Source organism: Malaclemys terrapin, chromosome 9 (assembly GCF_027887155.1).
Source record: "Malaclemys terrapin pileata isolate rMalTer1 chromosome 9, rMalTer1.hap1, whole genome shotgun sequence".
NCBI classification, from domain to species: Eukaryota; Metazoa; Chordata; order Testudines; family Emydidae; genus Malaclemys; species Malaclemys terrapin.
In genome coordinates, this window is record NC_071513.1 from 50,799,063 (window position 1) to 50,819,240 (window position 20,178).

General features: G+C 44.9%; 1 protein-coding gene across 8 annotated transcripts; it reads right to left on the reverse strand.

The window, feature by feature from the left end:
* Window positions 1-6,488: 6,488 nt before the first annotated feature.
* CEP19 (centrosomal protein 19) lies at window positions 6,489-20,070 on the reverse strand. 8 transcript variants are annotated; one of them, XM_054040125.1, is made up of 4 exons: window positions 19,969-19,984; window positions 8,284-8,370; window positions 7,897-8,097; window positions 6,489-7,519 (listed from the first exon to the last, which is right to left on the reverse strand). In XM_054040125.1, the coding sequence occupies exons 3-4, from the start codon at window positions 8,024-8,026 to the stop codon at window positions 7,158-7,160; spliced, it is 492 nt and encodes a 163-aa protein (XP_053896100.1). In that variant the 5' UTR covers window positions 8,027-8,097; window positions 8,284-8,370; window positions 19,969-19,984; the 3' UTR covers window positions 6,489-7,157. The 8 variants fall into 8 exon arrangements, with proteins under 8 accessions (XP_053896100.1, XP_053896097.1, XP_053896102.1 ...); XM_054040122.1 differs by lacking the exon at window positions 19,969-19,984 and adding an exon at window positions 19,601-19,952; XM_054040127.1 differs by lacking the exon at window positions 19,969-19,984 and adding an exon at window positions 19,601-19,952 and having other exon boundaries at window positions 8,279-8,370.
* Window positions 20,071-20,178: the final 108 nt, after the last annotated feature.

Here is a 20,178-nt window from a genome sequence, read left to right on the forward strand (position 1 = left end):
ACTCTACACCTCCTCCTGCAGTGGCTGTGAGCCTCCCAGACATGAAAGCAAATAGCTCCTCCCCCTCAGCCATTGGGGTGTGGCTCCTCCCCTCCAGGTGCCAGCATAACATGCCAGTTCTTCACCCTGATGGACAAGAGACCCGGGTGGAGTACTGTCTACTAGTAGCCTGACATGGCCAGCAGCCAATTTCCTTCTCACAGATCAGCCAGTTCTCCTTCCTCCTCTGGTGCTGCTGCAGTCATCTGTAGTCGACTAGCATGCTCCATCCCAGATGTCTCCATGTGCATCCTGTCGATGCGGTCCTTGTGCTCCCAGATGCTATGCCTCCTGCAGCTCTCTTATCTGGAGGGACTCCACCAACAGACACCTCTCACAGCTTGTGATTCTCCTGGCTGGCTTTTGTTGGTGGGGATATGCAAGCCACATTTTCAGCAAGTCAAGACCGGCGCTGGGTGGAAGCTTCCAGAGTCAGTATGCCTGCCTGGTGGGGGACACGATAGGTGGAGGAAGAATTAGCATTGATGTTGTAGACATGCCATTTTCCTTCCACGATGTACAGTACCTACAAGTTAAGGAAAGAAAAAACAACACCCAGCCCTACCTCTCTGCTCTCCCTTGGCTGGCTAACTCCCTTAATTTCCCAGCTGCCTTTGCCTCGCCAGCCACGTGTCTTAACAGCCACCAGCAGCCTGTGTGCTTTTTAAAGCCTGCACCCCACGCACAACTGGAATGTGTGACTGAGCCCCCTCTGACTCAGCTGCCTGTAATCACTGGCCTATCCAATCACAAGCTGCACTGCTCTCCCTTCAAAGGACCCCACTGAGCAGTGAGTTATAAAAATACTAAGAACTACACTCACAGAACACTTAGAAGGGGTTATCAAGAGAATGAGTGATTAGTCTCAGCAGAATTTTCCCTTTCTAAGGTCCCTCCATGTCAGACACTCTTCTCAGTGGGATGTAGAAAGCAGTAAACCATCCCTAGAGAGGTTGGGGTGATTCTACTCGCCCAGGCAGAATTGAAAAGGAACTCACGGGTTACTGGGACACCCTGTTCCATAACATCCTTCTAACCAAATGCTGCATCAGCAGGGGTTAGGATGTTGACTCTATAGTGACAGAGAGTCCTGTGGCACCTTTAAGACTAACAGATGTATTGGAGCATAAGCTTTCGTGGGTGAATGCCCACTTCGTTGGGCATTCACCCACGAAAGCTTATGCTCCAATACATCTGTTAGTCTTAAAGGTGCCACAGGACTCTCTGTTGCTTTTTACAGATCCAGACTAACACGGCTACCCCTCTGATACTTGACTCTATAGTGCTTGAGAAAGTGTGAATGGAAGGCCCTGTAAGTAGCCTACGGTTCTCCTCATAAGATGTGTGTGATCTGTTTGTCCACAAAAATCGCTGTTCTTTTCACAGAGTGCATAGTAATGAGAGGAGTTGCACCTGAAGCTCTGATGGCTCTGCTGTGTACCTTTCTGCCCCTGAAGGCTCTGTCCATATCTAACTTATATATTTTACTTCCTTACGATGTTTGCATTCATATAGAAGGAGAATACTACTACTTCCTATTATCTGAGGAAGATTATAGTGACCTTAGGAGTGAAGGCTGGTTAGTTCACAGAACTACCATTTGTGATAAACATGTAATTGAGATGTCACTGAGAGCATGCTAACCTCTGAAATCCCCTTGGACATAGAGGTGGCAAGTAGGCAAAATACTTTCAGTGAAAAGAGGAAGAGATCTAACAAATGTGAAGCTGAAAGGTGGTTTTATTAGGATTTTTAGATGACAGATCAAGATCATGACAGGAATCTGCATATTGCCAGAAGACTGATAAGAGTTAAGAGCTAAGACAAAAGTGAAGATCATCATAAGGGACCTGTTGTTTGCAGATGATGCAGTCCTTGTGGCTCACAGTGTTGATGCTCTGCAACATCTTATTACCAAGTACTCTGATTCATGCAAAATCATGGGGTAGCAAAAAGCTTGAAGAAGATTGTTATCATGCAGCAAGGCTCTTCAGAACCAGTTCCAACGTAGATGGCATTTTTTTGGATGTTGTTGACCAATTTGGCTAACTTGGCTCTACTGTTATCAGCAATGTAAATCTTGATGCTGAGCTCACTAGTAGAATCAGCAAAGCAGCCAGGAACTTTGGTTTTTTGCAAGACAGAGCCATGAACAACAACAAATTGTTAATTAGAGTGAAAATCTGTATTTATGAGATGTGTTTTATCCACTCTTCTATTTGGCTCAGAAACATGGACAACTTATGTCAAACGTACCAAAAGACTAAAAAGCTTTCATATCAGATGCTTGTGTAAAATTCTTTGAATAAAGTAGCAAGGCAGGGTGACAAATGTGGAAGTGTTAAATCATGCTGGTTTGTCATTCATGGGAATGCTGACTAGTAAGAAAAGACTCAGGTGGCTTGCACATGTAAAGTGAATGCCAGATTATAGGATCCCAAAGAGTGTGCTGTACTCTGAAGCTCAAGAACATAAGAATGGCCGTACTGGGTCAGACCAAAGGTCCATCCAGCCCAGTATCCTGTCTACCGACAGTGGCCAATGCCATGTGCCCCAGAGGGAGTGAACCTAACATGTAATGATCAAGTGATCTCTCTCCTCCCGTCCATCACCACCCTCTGACAAACAGAGGCTAGGGACACCATCCCTTACCCATCCAGGCTAATAGCCATTAATGGACTTAAACTCCATGAATTTATCCAGTTTTCTTTTAAACCCTGTTATAGTTCTAGCCTTCACAACCTCCTGTGACGTTATTGACATAAACTGGGACCATATAGATCATTGTTGCAACCAAGGTCCTGTAGCGGCACCCAAATCTTGTATAAAGGGGGTCATATGGGGTGTCCAAGACAAGGATATAGTTTACTGGCTATGATTATGCTGTCTATATGTGTGTATCAGTTTTGTAGTTGAAGTTATGAATATTGGCTCTATACTGTCTGTATGGCAAACTTATGCTATGCTTCTGGGTGACATCCCAGACAAGCTGAGATTAGCTCTGCCTAGCCTGCTTGATGGCCCATTAAGGACCATCAGCTATACAATGGACTCATTGAGAGAAGGCAAATATGCCTTCAGACTCAGCAAAGTATGCAGGGACTGGCCCATGTGACTCCAGGCTCCATTTTGCTGTAATTTTCCACAGTAAGAACAAAGAGGTGTTCTTACACCTGGAAAAGACTATATAAGGCTGATGCCTCATCTCCATTTTGTCTTCAATCCTGCTTCATACCTCTGGAGGAACTTTGCTACAAGCTGAAGCTTTGAACAAAGGACTGAGGACCCATCCCAGCGGGGGATGTATTCCAGAGACTTGATTTGAACCTGCAGTTTATTCTATCGCTGCTGCAAGCCTGAACCAAGAACTTTGCCATTACTGTATGTAATTGATTCCATTTAACCAATTCTAACTCTCATCTCTATCTTTTTCCTTTTATGAATAAACCTTTAGATTTTAGATTCTAAAGGATTGGCAACAGCGTCATTTGTGGGTAAGATCTGATTTGTATATTGACCTGGGTCTGGGGCTTGGTCCTTTGGGATCGGGAGAACCTTTTTCTTTTACTTGGGTATTGGTTTTCATAACCATTTGTCCCCATAACAAGTGGCACTGGTGGTGATACTGGGAAACTGGAGTGTCTAAGGAGATTGCTTGTGAGACTTGCGGTTAGCCAGTGGGGTGAGACCGAAGTCCTCTTAGTCTGGCTGGTTTGGTTTGCCTTAGAGGTGGAAAAAACCACAGCCTTGGGGGGCTATAACTGCCCTGTTTGAGCAATTTGTCCTGAGTTGGCACTCTCAGTTGGGTTCCACCAGAACCGCATCATCACACCTCCTCAGGCAAGGATTTCCACAAGTTGACTGTGCGCTATGTGAAGAAGAACTTCCTTATATTTGTTTTAAACCTGCTGCCCATTACTTTCATTTGGTGGCCCCTAGTTCTTATATTATGGGAACAAGTAAATAACTTTTCCTTATTCACTTTCTCCACACCACTCATGCTTTTATATACTTCTATCATATCCCCCCTTAGTTTCCTCTTTTCCAAGATGAAAAGTCCTAGCCTCTTTAATCTCTCCTCATATGGGACCCATTCCAAACCCCTAATCATATTAGTTGCCCTTTTCTGAACTTTTTCTAATGCCAGTATATCTTTTTTGAGATGAGGAGATGACATCTGTATACAGTATTCAAGATGTGGGCGTACCATGGATTTATATAAGGGGAAGAAGATATTCACTGTCTTAGTCTCTATCTCTTTTTAATAATTCCTAACATCCTGTTTGCTTTTTTGACTGCTGCTGCACACTGCGTGGACGTCTTCAGAGAACTATCCATGATGACTCCAAGATCTCTTTCCTGATTAGTTGTAGCTTAGCTGTAGGTCAGCTGGAGCTATTTAGGGCTCCATTACCACACTGCAGTGCTTTCTGAACTGTACCTTCCCTGAGCCTGGCTGTACAACCTGGCTTCGCTCTGCCTTTGTGGTGAAATAGCAGAATGGAACAAAAGCCTCTTCCGCAGGTATTAGTAATGGGAGATTCGATCATTAGAAACATAGATAGCTGGGTTTGCGATGACCGGGAGAACCGTATGGTGACTTGCCTGCCTGGTGCGAAAGTTGCGGATCTCTCGAGGCATCTAGATACACTTATATGTAGTGCTGGGGAGGAGCCGGTGGTCATGGTACATGTAGGTACCAATGACATAGGGAAGGGTAGGAGAGATGTCCTGGCGGCCAAATTTAGGCTGCCAGGGAAGAGACTGAAATCCATGACATCTATGGTAGCATTCTCAGAAATGCTTCCAGTTCCACGCGCAGGGCCAGGTAGGCAGGCAGAGCTTCAGAGTCTCAATGTGTGGATGAGACGATGGTGTAGAGAGGAGGGGTTTAGATTTATTAGGAACTGGGGAAACTTTTGGGATGGGGGAGCCTATACAGGAGGGATGGGCTCCACCTAACCCAAAGTGGAACCAGACTGCTGGCACTTAACATTAAAAAGGTTGCAGAGCAGTTTTGTGATCTAGAAAGAGAGGCAGACTACTGCACAGATTTCGGAATGCTTGCGATGACTTAATATCCTCTGGAATCTCTGTGGATGATTGAGAAAGGAGTGCAAAATGCTGCTCTGGTTGGCGGAGTCAGCTTGTAGATGGAGTGACGTGTTGCGAGGTGGACTGGATCAAACTTTATGATGACCAATGTCAGAGAAGGAAAGAATCTGCTGCTTGGATTCAGAGTATTGCTAGTGCTTGGTTGTGCCCTACCTGTGGATGGGACTGTCATTTGCTCGTCAGACTCAGCAGCCATCAAAGAACTCATCAGCGCATACACCATGCTCTGTAAAGAGTGACGGTACCATTAAATATTATTATAAGAGTGATGTTCCCCAGAAATCTGGTATATGACAGTGATGAGAGAGACCTCATGGCTTCCTTACAGTGCAATATGCCTGTAGCTGTTGACTTGTCTTTCCAAGAAATGTTGGCCTTTGGCCCCATGGTTAGGCTATCTTGTAAAAACACTAGAATGTCTTTAGCTTCAGCTGACTTTGCCATGATGCGTGTCCCTTGTAACAGCAACATTGAAACTTCAAGTGGAGCATAGAGAGCATTTGTGAATTTCCTCCAATTTGCTAGGAGGATGTTTATTGCCTTAGAATGAGTGACTGCAATTCTTTCCTCTCAGCTTCCCAGCTGACTGGTTAGCCAACACTAGATTTTAATTCAGGATAGGTCCCTGTTGCACTACATTTTGTGTGTGTGTTGAGATTTGAGGGGATGTTCCAGTAACATTTAAAACAGGTCTGGGAACTAAGGTCTGAGAATTAATAAGGTAATTTATAATCACTGTGGCTTGTTCCTTCACTATCTTCTTTACCATCTCTACACTTAGTGGCTGAGGGGGGAAAAGGCATAAAGGAGGCCTTTTAGCCCTCTTCTGAGAACAAATTGCTGTTTGGAGAATCTTAGATGCCATGCTTCACATAAAAGCTATTGCAAGGAGCTGCCATCTAGTAGTGCTCAGAACAATTCTGGACTAGCAGTCTGATAAGGCAGCACAGCTAAAGAACTTGTTTAACTCCAAAAGTCTCATAAACTCTTGTGACTTTCTCCCAAATTGCTGCTCAGCCATTTTAAAGCAAACTTCCCCAAATCTGACCATTTACTTAGAGTGCTGCACTGGACAGGTTAGGGAGACAAATCACTGTTGTCTTATGAATTCTAGATCACTGAATTGTCATAGAATCTCAGGGTTAGAAGGGACCTCAGGAGGTCATCTAGTCCAACTTCCTGCTCAAAGCAGGACCAATCCCAGACAGATTTTTGCCCCCGCTCCCTAAATGCCTCCTCAAGGATTGAGCTCACAACCCTGGGTTTAGCAGGCCAATGCTCAAATCACTGAGCTATTCCTCCTCCCCAAATGTCAATGATATCTCCAAGGTTAATCTGTTTTCTAAATATTTTATTTCTTAAATATGAAAACATACATCCATGGAATACTCAGATTGAGGATTTAAACACAACTCAAGAAATCTAAAGGTAAGATTTTCACTGCAAAATTGATTTGTCTATACAGAGTATAGATTAAAACACTTATAAAAGCCTACTAATAACAAAATACTACATATTTGCAATAAGAATCTGAATGTTTCTTCTGAGTTAGATGTAAAGATTTGCAACTTTAACACTGTATTTTAAGGACTAAAATAAAATTGAATAGAAACAAAAATAACCAGTCTAGTTTCCTTGCCAAAGATGAATGAAGTATAAACAAACAAATGCTGAAAGATGGAGATTTAAAATTATTTCAGTTACTTAACAGCTACAAATCTAACCATTTACAAATAATTTTCAATATCCCCATGTCCCTTTTTATCAGGCTTCACATAAGACTTTTAAAATTGTCTGTCTATTCTCCAAACTGCTAAAACACCACAGGCATTGATCTCTTATTTACCAATGTAAAATGCATCAGTTGTATGGCTTGTAAACAGTGTCAGTCAAGCTCTGTAGACTGATGCGATATGATGGACACAGTAACTGTGCTCTCTGTGTAATGAGAATATGGGTTTTCTCTCTCTGTCTCCATACTGATTAGGAGGCCTTGTCCATTATCAGAACTCATTGTCCGACTCTGCATCCCAGCCACAGGATTCCAGCTGCTCAACTTGTGGGAATTCAACCTCAACATTGTAGGTGAAATCTGGGTCATCCTTCTTCTTCCTGTTCTTTTCAAACAGCTCATCCATGATACTCTTCCTTTTCGCCAGTTCCTTGTCATCTAGTTTGTTCAGGTCCTCCTCTGGGTCAATGGTCTCTTCCTGCTGAATCTGCTCCAAGCTCTGGGCCAAACTCTTTCCCTGCAAGTGGCCTCTTAGCAAACTGTATAATTTCTGCAGCTGCTGCAGTGAGACCCCTTGTAGGTAAGCCTTGTGCCGAGGGTTATTCTTCAGCTGTTCTGCAGCCCTGCTGCAATCTGGAAAAAAAGCTCCCCCCCACACCCCCCAAGAATTACTGCCTCAAGCACACAATTCTTAAATAAATAAAATAAATAAATAAATGCTCTTTATCCAAAGATTCTCTGGGGTAAGTTGTTGCCCTAGGAGTGCCAGTACTCATTTTTAAACTAGACAGCTCAGATTGGGAAGCTTCCTGGCTTGATCTCCAAGCCTGGGGAACACTGGGTATTCCACCTCCAGAGAGTAGTCCTACTACTCAACCTCCCATGCAGAGCTGGTGAGAAGAAACCTACCAGTCCCTGAAGAGGTGCCCAGTTGCCATCTCTCCCCACTCCTGCCCCTTTGCTATTTTTTAGAAGGAGGCTGTGGGATGCCAAAATTAAACATACTGTACCTGAGAACTTGGAGAAATTTCGGATAGGCATGATGCGCTGGCGTGCTCTATTCTTGTTTTCATCTTCATAGATCAGGATAATGGATGGAGGCTGAAAGCGAATGCCACACTTCTTTGCAACATAAGTCATCCCAGCTCATGCTACTGGCTGAACAAAATGAAACCTTACAGAGCTCTACTAGGTGCGTGCTTCAATGTTCACTGCAAAAGAAAAAGGAAAACATGAATTAAACTGATGCTGCTCTTTATTTTAAGGGTGGTTTCTGATCAGGGTTATAGCAGTCCTGACTCAGAAAAGCACTTAACCCTCTGTATAATTCTGAATATGTGCTTAAATCCTTTGCTCAATCAGCCCGGGGGGGGGGGGGGTGTACAATAATACCCAACTGTTGATTTCCAGATTTGTCAGCTCTACATCTGAGTCTGGGTTGAGGGTACCACATAGCCAAATGGAGGCCCAAAGATTTCTTTTTACTAAAAAAATGGAAAATATCATACAACGCATCAGTGCATTAGAGACTTTTTCATAAACAATACTCCACTGCAAATTACAGCCACTGATCTGGAAAAGCTCATAGTTATTTAACCATTTAAAAACCTTTTTTTCACCAACTATTTTAATTTCTTGCTATTTATGACAGGTTGGATTAAAACCAAGGCACAAGGTTTGAATTAAAGAGAGGAGACAACTTGACTCTGTGAGCAGAGTGTGAATGAGCTCTCCCCTGACATCCAGTGGTGAGCTGTGGAAAAAGACTTCAGCTGCTGATCTCGTTTGCATGGACACACCCACCCTGCATAGGTGCTCAGCATGATGGGACTGCTTGCCCAAAAGATTACTTGTGGCTAATGTTGGATCCCCAGTCTCCTTGTTATTGGGGCAGGAGTAATACAGGGTTGTTATCCTTGTTTTGTGAACCGATGGCAGCAGAACTGTATGTGGCATAACCCCAATGGAGGGACTCACCCTCAATTGAACAGCACTCGCTAGGCAGGGGACATGGGTTCCAAAGCTCAATGACTTAAGAGGGGGTGGGGACAGGTACCTGTATTTGATGGTGTGGGTTCTAGACACTATTTGACCCTTTTTCTTGATCTGGTATAATAAAAGAGCTCATTGAGAGTCTTGTTGCACACTACAGAGCTGAAATCACAGATACCTACCTTAGGACAATGTCTCTATTGTAAGAGACTGCCTAGTGTACACCAGCAGTGAGGCTCCCCCACTAACAGCTGAAATCATTGAGAGCTGTGTTAAGTGTGGAAGGGCCCTGAAGACATCTTGGCTAGTGGGGCAGCTGGTGGAGAGGCATAGCAAGCAGCCAGCAAAGAAGCTGGTAGAAAGGGCAGAGCCCTGCAGAGATGTGGCAATCGGCCATTGGGGTGACAAGCAAGTGCCTGAGCAGTGCAGCGTGTAAGGTGCCTCCTTACCCGCCCCTCCCCCCCCACCTTCCACACAGGGTGGGAGGTGAACTCTGAGGCTGCACTGGCCAAGGACAGCAACTGTGAGCAGGGTAAAGAGAAGGGACGCGCACGTTAAGGGGACTTTTGGGTTGCTGTACTTAAGACCCTGAGCGGAAAAGGAAACTGCCCAACTTACTGGGGGGGTGGGTCTTTTGGTCATGGTTTGTGTTTATGAACCCCAGTTGTAGTGTTTTCCCAAATTAATGCTGAGTTAATTCCCTCCTTTTATTAAGTATCAGGGGGTAGCCGGGTTAGTCTGTATCTAAAAAAACAACAAGGAGTCTGGTGGCACCTTAAAGACTAATAGATTTATTTGGACATAAGCTTTCGTGGGTACATATACAGCTGAAGAAGTGAGGTTTTTACCCACGAAAGCTTAAGCCCAAATAAATCTGTTAGTCTTTAAGGTGCCACCAGACTCCTTGTTGTCCTTTTATTAAGTTTTGCTACACTCAGACTCTCAGCTTGCAATAGGGGAAGTATTGCCTCTTAGAGGCACCCAGGGGGTGGTGTGTAATTATCACAGGGCACTGGGTGGGGGCTCAAGCCAGTTTTGTGTTATATTGTTGAAAAGGATCCCCTAGATACTGAACCCAGTCCATGTTGCTGCTGGCTCCACCTGGCAGAAGGGTTACATCTGCATAGGGACTAAAATTATAATTTTTGCTCTAGGTTTATTTGTGCAGATTTGAAAATAAATCTGTGGAAAATAAATGTAGAAAACTGTGAAATTACAGTGAAACACTTCCTGCAAAATTAAAGCAACATGAACAGCATCTGTAAAATCAACCAGCCAAAGGAGGATTTTAAGGTATATATTTTATTGTGAAAAAAAATTAAAACTGATAAACATAGCTTTGATTACCCTAGTTGTTCAATCAATTCTTTTGTCTTCCTCTCTGTCCCAGACTCAAGGACACCAGTATTCTCTATTTCACATATTTAGAGAGAGTTTTGAACACAAAACTCCAACATGTATGAAATTGAGATCCCAGGGTTTTTTTCTTTTATATTTCCAGTAGGGCTGTCAAGCGAATAAAAAATAAATCGTGATTAATCGCTGTAGTGAGCCGGTGTGGCTCCCTGCTGCCCCGGAGGGGGAAAAGCCCATCCGGAGGCCAGACTGGGTGAAGCTAGGGAGCTCTGAGCCCGCCCCTCAGAGGGTCAGGCGGCAACCTGGAAGTATAAAAGCTCGCCCTCACAGCTCAGACAGGCCTTAGCTGCTGGAGAGACCAGATGTCTCCAGCCTAGCTCGTGGCTGGGAAGACCCTGTGGCCCAAGGCGGCTGCCAGGACTGGCCGGGCCTGCCCTGCGCCTGCTATCCGGAGGAGCCGCTGGGCCTGCTGATCAATCCCTGCCCTAATGAACCCATGATCCTGGATTCCCCAGAGACCGACACCAGGACCCAGGTAGGCCCCAAGGGGGAGTGTGGAAGTAGCCTGGGGGCAGCTGATCTCAGTTGGGCTGCAGCACTGCCAGAGCCTATGTCAGTGTGTTGCGGCCAGGATCCCCACTGACAGCAGCGGGTCTTCTGCTGCTGCTAGGGCCCCAGGCTGGGAGGCAGTGGAGTGGGAGGGCTTGTGTCCCCCCTGCCACCCAACCCGTGGGTGGCAGTCTCCCTCTCTCCCAGGCCTTTTGAGGCTTGGGCCTAATATTGTTGCTCAGCCCTGACTGAGGGCCTGAGCTCCTGACTCTGCGTTTGTTGTCCCGCCCTGACCTAGGACCTGGGCTAAACACACTTGCTTGCTGCTTAGCTCTGACTGAGGGCCTGAGCTCTGGACACAGTCTTATTGCCCGCCCTGAGCAGGGCCAGGCTTACCGTGTTCTTCCAGCTACAGCAAGAGCTGCCGAGGGAGACCCATGGCCGGACAAATTTCCCCAGCTCACCAGTGTGTAGTGAGACGGTGTGGCTCCCCACCACCCCGGAGAGGGTTGAGCCCTGGCAAACTCTTGTACAATCGTGCAATTAAAAAAATAGTGATGAATCGTGCAGTTAAACAATCAAATACCACTTATTTAAATATTTTTGGATTTTTTTACATTTTCAAATACTGATTTCAGTTACAACACAAAATACAAAGTGTACAGTGCTTAGTTTATATTTTTTTATTACAAATATTTGCACTGTAAAAAACAAGAAATAGTATTCACCCTAATGCAAGTACTGTAGTGCAATCTCTATCATGAAAGTTGAATTTACAAATGTAGAATTATGTAAAAAAAACTGCATTCAAAAATAAAACTATGTAAAACTTTAGAGACTCCAAGTCCACTCAGTCCTATTTTTTGTTCAGCCAATCGCCCAGACAAACAAGTTTGTTTACATTTGCCGGAGGTAATGCTGCCTGCTTCTTGTTTCTAATGTCACCTGAAAGTGAGAACAGGCATTTGCATGGCACTGTTGTAGCCGGCATCACAAGATATTTACGCGCCAAATGCCCTACAGATTCATATGTCCCTTCATGCTAAAACCACCATTCCAGAGGGCATGCATCCATGCTGATCATAGAATCATAGGATATTAGGGTTGGAGAGACCTCAGGAGGTCATCTAGTCAAATCCCCTGCTCAAAGCAGGACCAACACCTGATGACGAATTCTGCTTGATAACGATCCAAAGCAATGCAGACTGACATGTTCATTTTCATCATCTGAGTCAGATGCCACCAACAAAAGGTTGATTTTCTTTTTTGGTGGTTCAGGTTCTATAGTTTCCACACCGGAGTGTTGCTCTTTTAATATTTCTGAAAGCATGCTCCACACCAAGTCCCTCTCAGATTTTGGAAGGCACTTCAGATCCTTAAACCTTGGGTCGAGTGCTATAGCTATCTTTCGAAATCTCACATTGGTACCTTCTTTACGTTTTGTGAAATTTGCAGTGAAAGTGTTCTTAAAATGGAGATATCCCATCTCCTAGAACTGGAAGGGACCTTGAAAGGTCATCAAGTCGAGCCCCCTGCCTTCACTAGCAGGACCAAGTACTGATTTTGCCCCAGATCCCCGAGTGGCCCCCCTCAAGGATTGAACTCACAACCCTGGGTTTAGCAGGCCAATGCTCAAACCACTGAGCTATCCCTCCCCCCCAAAACAAACTACATGTGCTGGGTCATCATCGGAGACTGCTATAACATGAAATATATGGCAGCATGTGGGTAAAACAGAGCAGGAGACATACAATTTTCCCCCAAGGAGTTCAGTCACACATTTAACTAATGCATTTTTTTTTTTTAAACGAGGGTCATCAGCATGGAAGCATGTCCCCTGGAATGGTGGCCGAAGCATGAAGGGGCATACGAATGTTTAGCATATTTGACACATAAATACCTTGCAATGCCGGCTACAAAAGTGCCATGTGAACACGTTCTCATTTTCAGGTAGCACTGTAAATAAGAAGTGGGCAGCATGATGTCCCATAAATTTAAACAAACTTGTTTATCTTCGTGATTGGCTGAACAAGAAGTAGGACTGAGTGGATTTGTAGGCGCTAAAGTTTTACACTGTTTTGTTTTTGAGTGCAGTTATGTAACAAAAAAAATTTACATTTGTAAATTGCACTTTCACGATAGAGATTGCACAACAGTACTTGTATGAGTGAACTGAAAAATACCATTTCTTATCATTTTTAGAGTGCAAATATTTGTAATAAATAATATAAAGTGAGCACTGTACACTTTGTATTCTGTGTTGTAATTGAAATCAATATATTTGAAAATGTAGAAAAACATCCAAAAATATTTAAGAAATTTCAATTGGTATTCTATTGCTTCTCAGTTCAATTAAAACTGAGATTAATCGCAGTTTAAAAAATTGTGATTAATCGACAGCCCTAAATTGCAGAATAGATTAGATCCTCCTCTTAAGAAACCTGCCAACATTTTGCGAGTCATATCTATATAGCAGATTGTTAATAACTCACAGGGGAGATGAAGAGTCAGAGATGGGGGACAAAAATTAAATAGAGGCACCAAAAGATTCCATATGAGAAGAGACTGAAAAGACTGGCATAGGCGCTGACTCATCCCCGGCAGCCAAGCTCTCCTCCTCCCCCCAGCGCCTCCCGCCCGCCAGCGGCCCCGCTGATCAACTCCTCTCCCTCCCTCCCAGCACCTCCTGCACACCGACTGAAGTATAAAAATAATCGATGCTAGATAGAGAAAATAAATTGGGCCCACCTATTTACCTTTTCTCATAATACAAGAACAATGATACACTCAATTTAATTGAATAGTAGGAAATTTAAAAGGGAAAAAATGGAAATGCTTCTTTTACACCAGGGGTTCTCAAACTGGGGGTTGGGACCCCTCGGAGTCACAAAGTTATTACGTGGGGGGTCGTGAGCTGTCAGCCTCCACCCCAAACCCCGCTTTGCCTTCAGCATTTATAATGGTGTTAAATATATAAAAAGTGTTTTTAATTTATAAGGGGGGGGTCACACTCAGAGGCATGCTATGTGAAAAGGGTAACCAGTACAAATGTTTGAGAACCACTGTTTTACACCTTTGGAGCGTATTGCCACGAGATATTCACCGAGGCCAAGATCTTAGTAGGACTTAAAAATTAGTAGACATTTATATGAAAAACAAGAACATCCACATTTACATTTTCAAGTCAAAAGGGATATAAACTCTCATACTTCATGGCATAAGAGTCACTAACTGAGTGAGGTTAGGAAGAAACATCTCTTATAAGCAGGTTATTCCATAATTATCCACTACATTTCTTTTTAAGTCACTTTGCCTCTCTGTTCTCAGTTTAAGTGCTCTGAAATACACATTTCTTGTTTCTCCTCTGAAGCATTTGCTATCAGCTATTGTCAAAGGCAGGCTACCAGACTAGATGGTTCGCCAGTCAGATATGGCAATTCCTCTGTCCTTTAACTACCTTATAGGCTGATGATACACTCTTCCAAATACTTTCCCATGTCTGGGTATCTAACTATGTTCACAATTACCATTTCTATTGAGTAGACCGGAATACTAATGGAGAATCAAAAATAAAGAACACCTTTGCTGCAGATCACCACTCCCATCATAGAATACAATATAGTGGACGCAGATCCTACTTCCCTTTGAGGGCTTATCTACGCTTACAGGTAGATCAGAACTGCTGCAATCAATGCAGCGAGTGCTAATTTAGTGGGTCTGGTGACGACACACTAAATCGATGGGAGAGCACTCACCCATTGATTTGTGTAGTCTACTTCCCCGAGAAGTGTAAGAGAAGTCGATGGGAGACACTCTCCCATCAACACAGTGCAGTATAGCCACCGTGGTAAGTGGATCTAACTACATCAACTTCAATTACGTTATTCACGTAACTGAAGTTGCGTAAGTTAGGTCAGTGGTTCTCAAACTTCTTTTTTCCCGGACCACTTGAAAAATGCCAAGTGTCTCGGCAGACCACTTAATGATCGTTCCAAATGCTGTTTGTACTGTTACCTAACTAATGTAAAGCACTTTGGATAAAAGCACTATATTTACAAAAAAATTAACTTTTTTTGTTCTATAAATAAAAGCACACAACTCATATTTTAATATCAGTAGTCTTGCCTTTCTAATGCAATGGATGTGCCCACTCTCCCCCACCGTGGCAGCCGCCGAGCTGGGGCTGGGAAGGAGGGCCATCTCTTCCCGGCAGCCGCAGCCCTGGAGCTGGGGAAAGTCACCTCTTTCTCTGGCCGATACAACTCTGCACGTCCCAAATTCCCTACACCCCCTGTTTTCACCCCACTGCCTCCTCCTGCCTCCCCCCAAGGCCACCACCTTACCGTACATGTGCGTCATCTCCAGGGTCCAGGCACCTAATTAGTGGAGCCATGCCTGCGCAGCTCCACTAATTAGGTGGGTGGCCCTTCATTCTCTTGTGTGCGGCAGCCCAGGCGCACACCTTAGAGGGAACTATCTGCAGACCACCTGAATGGAGCTCGTGGACCACAGTTTGAGAACCACTGAGTTAGATCAATTTACTGCAGTAGTACAGACCAGCCCTCATTTTTAAAAATGTGAAAAAATGCCAGTCCCCTGGCTTACCTCCTTCCCTAGCTATCCCTGTAGATTACAGAAAGTCAACACAAGAAATGTAATAAAATCAAGGTGGATTCAAAAATACCAATAGAGTAAGAGGAGGAAAAACAAAAACAAAAAAACCCACCAGACTACCCCTACCATTTAAATTCCACTCTGAAGAAGGCTGAGTTTAAAGGTGAACCATTATTCTTTATGAAAACTGCTAGGATATAGATATTTAGGCCTGTCTGTAAAGGCCTATACTTTAAGAATTCAGGTGTATTCTTATCACTTAGCTAGTTATAGAGGTACAAAACAAGAATCAAAATCAGTCTGCCTGTTTATAGTCTTTTTTCACTATGATGGTCAAAGACCTTGTTCTTAGGCTAAGGCCTTTGGCTAAACAGCAGGGGCAACCATAAGCTGGGAAGTGTACAGTCACATCCTCACCAGTTACATTGAAATAAGGCAATTTTGGGTTGTTAAAAAGGTGATCCAATCTATCACCTCCAGAGAAAGGGAAAAGCCTAGAAGATTTAAAAAAAAAAAAAAAAAAAAAAACTTAGTTTGATAGCATCCTGTCTGATGCTCACGATAAGAACTCACTTATCAAATAGCTGGAGTGTGAAATCCTCATTTCTTTGTTCTATCACTGTAGTCCCCACTTCCCTATTGTTTATCTGTATAATCTGTCTGGTTCTGTGATTGTTTCTGTCTGCTGTATAATTAATTTTGTTGGGTGTAAACCAATTAAGGTGGTGGGATATAATTGGTTAGATAATCATATTACAATATGTTAGGATTGGTTAGTTAAATTTCAGTAAAATGATTGGTTAAGGTATAGCCAAGCAGAACTCAAGTTTTACTATATAGTCTGCAGTCAATCAGGAAGTGGGGGGGGGGGAAGGGAGGAATTGGAATTGTTTTGCTAAGGGTGGGGGTAATTGGAACAGGGAATGGGCACAGGGACACAGGCAAGGCTCTGTGGCATCAGAGCTCGGAAGGAGACACTGAGGAAGGAAATTGAAATCAGTGCTTGCTGAAAGCATAGGCGCTGACTCCGTGGGTGCTCTGGGGCTGGGAAAAATTGGTGGGTGCTCAGCACCTACCGGCAGCTCCCCACCCCAGCTCACCTCCATCTCCTCCCAGAGTGTGCTGCATACCTGCTTTTCCCCCCTAGCTTCCAGCGCTTGCGCCGCAAAACAGCAGGTCGGGGGCGGGGAAAGGATGGAGTCGGGGCAGGGCCGGGGGGAAAGTTGGCTCCTATGGCTGAAAGTTCACCCCAATAAACATTTAATTGTTTGCACCTTCAGACTTTGGGTATTGCTGCTCTCTGTACTTGCAAGACGGGCCAGGGAAGTGAGAGGGTGAAGGAATAAGCTCTCTAACAAAAATCACATGGGAAGATTTCCAATTACTGCAATATTTTCAAAATTTGCCACAGGAATTACCTACCATATTTTTTAATAATAATTTTGTGCTGGACAGAAAAGTTAGTCAGCACATTTCTTTGGACAAACTTCTTTCATTATTTCACAGTCTGTTGCTTATAAGTGAACTGAAATGCTTTTTCAAAGTATAAATGACTATTACAAGCTTTCTGAGAACTGAAATCACCAACAGAACGCATGGCTGTCTTTAAGAGGGCAGAGAAATACATTTTAAAAAGCAAATGAAAGTATTGTAACAAATCCATGGCCATTCAGATCTTCATGGCAAGAGCAAAGATAAAACTCAGATACTATAGTCCTCTGCCACTGGAGCTAAAACAGAAGCTCTGGCCACTCTTAAAGGGGCATTGTAAACCTGAAATCAGGTCTAATTTAACAAATGTAGTCTGAGTTACTACCTGTCTGAGTCCTCCTGCCATTTTGTGGTTTTACAAACATTTTCCAATTTAAAAATTTTTCTTACTTGTTGCTTTATGGAAGACCTACAACAACAGCCAGGGATGTTGACTAAGGATCTGATTCTGCAAACTCTTATGCATGTGCTTAATTTTAACCATATGATTACTTCCAACTGAATAAATGGGACTACTCACATGCTTATGGTTAAGCGCATATGTAAGTATTTGTTTGCAAGATTGCTCCCTAACTATAGTCCTAATCCTACAATCAGATATGCCCATGAACATCCTTCTGCAGAATCAGGGCCTAAATAGGGAAACAATGAAACTGATCACTCAACTGGATTCTAAAAAGGAAACAAGCTGAAAAATAGACAAATCTTTTTTTCTCTATTTTCTTTCAATTATAATAATCTTAGGTTTACTTGTAATTGTAACTATAGAATAGGTAAAAAGATTTCAAGATGTAAATATTTTTAATTGATGGCATCAATATAAAACTATAGCTAAACCTGCAATATTTTCATAGTTATTACATGAAATGTGAAGTTAGCTGAATTGCACAGAATTTAAATAAAAAATGTGAAATTCTAACTTTCTACCAGTTTTTCATGTGCAAATAAAAAGCCTGAGAAATGTGGACGTGAATAGGCAATCAAGACTCTTGTAATGGACTATGCCTTTAAGAGCACCATAGTGGTATGCACCAAGTGTAAGTGGCCAGATAAGAGGGTGGTGGTGCAGGTATGCAGAATGATCGACCCCGTCCTTCCTGACTGCCCCCCCAGGACCTCTATCCACACCCCTGCCCACCACCACCCCGAACTCCCCTGCCCTCTATCCAACCCTCCTTGCCCCCTTATCACGCTGCCTGGAGCACCAGTGGCTGGTGGCACTACAGCCGCGCCGCCCAGAGCAGCAGGACAGGCAGCCGCATCATGCGGCAGGAGCCAGCCACGCCACCGCGCAGCACAGAGCACTGGGTAAGGCTGGGCTCTGCAGCTGCGCTGCCCCGGGAGCTTGCAGCCCCACAGCCCAGAGCATTGCGCCCGTGGTGCAGTGAGCTGAGGCTGCGGGGGAGGGGGGAATAGCCAGGAGCTCAGGGGCCGGGCTGGAGGGTTCCACGTGCTGGATATGGCCCATGGGCCGTAGTTTGCCAACCTCTACTCTAGAGCAGTAGCCAAGTTTGGGAAGCAGCAGCAGTACCCTATTGCCAGCTCCTGGTTTGGCAGTTAAAGTAACCTAAAATAGGAGAGGAACTCTCTGCAAAAGCCGAGGAGGAGGAGCTGTATGAGAGCCAGAAACAGGAGAGAGGTCTGCTCCCTCAGCCCCTCTTACTTTACCTCTGAATAAAACCTGCAGAGCATTGCCCAGCTGAGTGTCCCAATGGAGTCGGACAGCACCTCCCACCCAGAGGATGGGAGTTGCTGTCCTCAGGGTCACTGTTAAAAATTGGAGATCTTTAATTGTTTTCAGGACTAGATCCTCCCCTGAGAGAAGCCTGTGTGCAGCAAGTGCTTGTGTGGGGGTGCAGCAGGGTTGCCAGCCCTCCAGGATTGGCCTGGAGTCTCCTAGAACTGGCATTGAACTCCTGGTGACTACTGAAAGCAATCTGGGAGATTTTAATAGGATATTTTAAGAAAATTATATTACATCATTGGGGGGGGGGGGGGGAGAAGCAACAACTCCTGGAATAGCTTCAGTCAGAGTTGGCAATCCTAGGGTGCAGCCAGTGTGTGTGTGTGGCTAACAATGGACCCCAGTGAGATGAGGGCACGCGGGGGCAGGTAGAGCTGCAGGGGGAAAGCAGGGAGTGGGGGTAACTATAACCCCAGTGAGGTGGGGGGCAGGTCATAGGTGCTGGAACAATTTTTTTTTTATAGTGGGGGTGCTGAAAGCAATTAAACAAAACTGTAATCCCTGTAAATGAGTGGTTCTCAAACTTTTTTCCAGACCACTTGAAAACTGCCGAGGGTCTCGGCGGACCACTTAATGATCTTTCCAAATGTTGTTTGTACTGTTAGCGAACTATTGTAAAGCACTTTGGATAATTAATTTTTTTGTTCTACAAATAAAAGCACACAACTCATTTTAATATCAGTAGTCTTACCTTTCTAATGTGATAGATATGCCCTCTCGCCCCTGCTGTGGGAGCCCCTGAGTTGGGGCTGGGAAGGAGGGGAGGGAGGTGTCTCTCCCTCACTACAGAGCTGAGGCTGGAAAGGAAGGCTGTCTCTCCAAGGCAGCTGCAGCCCTGGAGCTGGGGAAAGTCACCACTTTCTCTGACCAACACAGCCCTGCATGTCCCAAATTCCTCCCCATCCCCTCTTTTCACCCCACTGCCTCCTCCCACCTACCCCCTATTCTCCCGCCCACCACCACCTCACCTTACATGTGCGTCTTCTCCAGGGTCCAGGCACCTATTTAGTGTAGCCACACCTGTGCAGCTCCGCTAATTAGGTGTGCAGTCACCCAGGTGTGCACCTTAGAGGGAACTATCCACGGAATCACTGTTCTAAATTATAAGAAACCACTTCAGGCCAGGTGGGGCTGCCGTACCCCTGCCCGGCACCCCTCCCTAGGGGGGCAGGCGGAGAGAGGGGAGGTAGCTATAGCCCCAGGGAGGTGGGGTCAGGCAGAGGGAGGGGAGGTAGCTATAGCCCCAGGGGCGGGGGAGTAGCCAGACAGACTGGGACAGCGGCCTGGCTACAGGCGGGCCCGGGGTATGCAGGGCCCCGAGCCCCACCTCACATACCCTAACCTCGGCGTAGACGTCCAGCGGCCAATAATCATCCCTGGCCTCTCGGTTACCATGACAACCGCCCCGCGCCCCACCCACTGCAGGACCGGCTGTAGGGGCCCCCAGCGGGGCTGCCCAACACGTTGCCTGAACCATAGAAAACGAAACCGCGGCTCGCGTTCGGTTGTCGGTGGCGGGGCTTAGAGCCTGTTCCTTCGAAGTCAG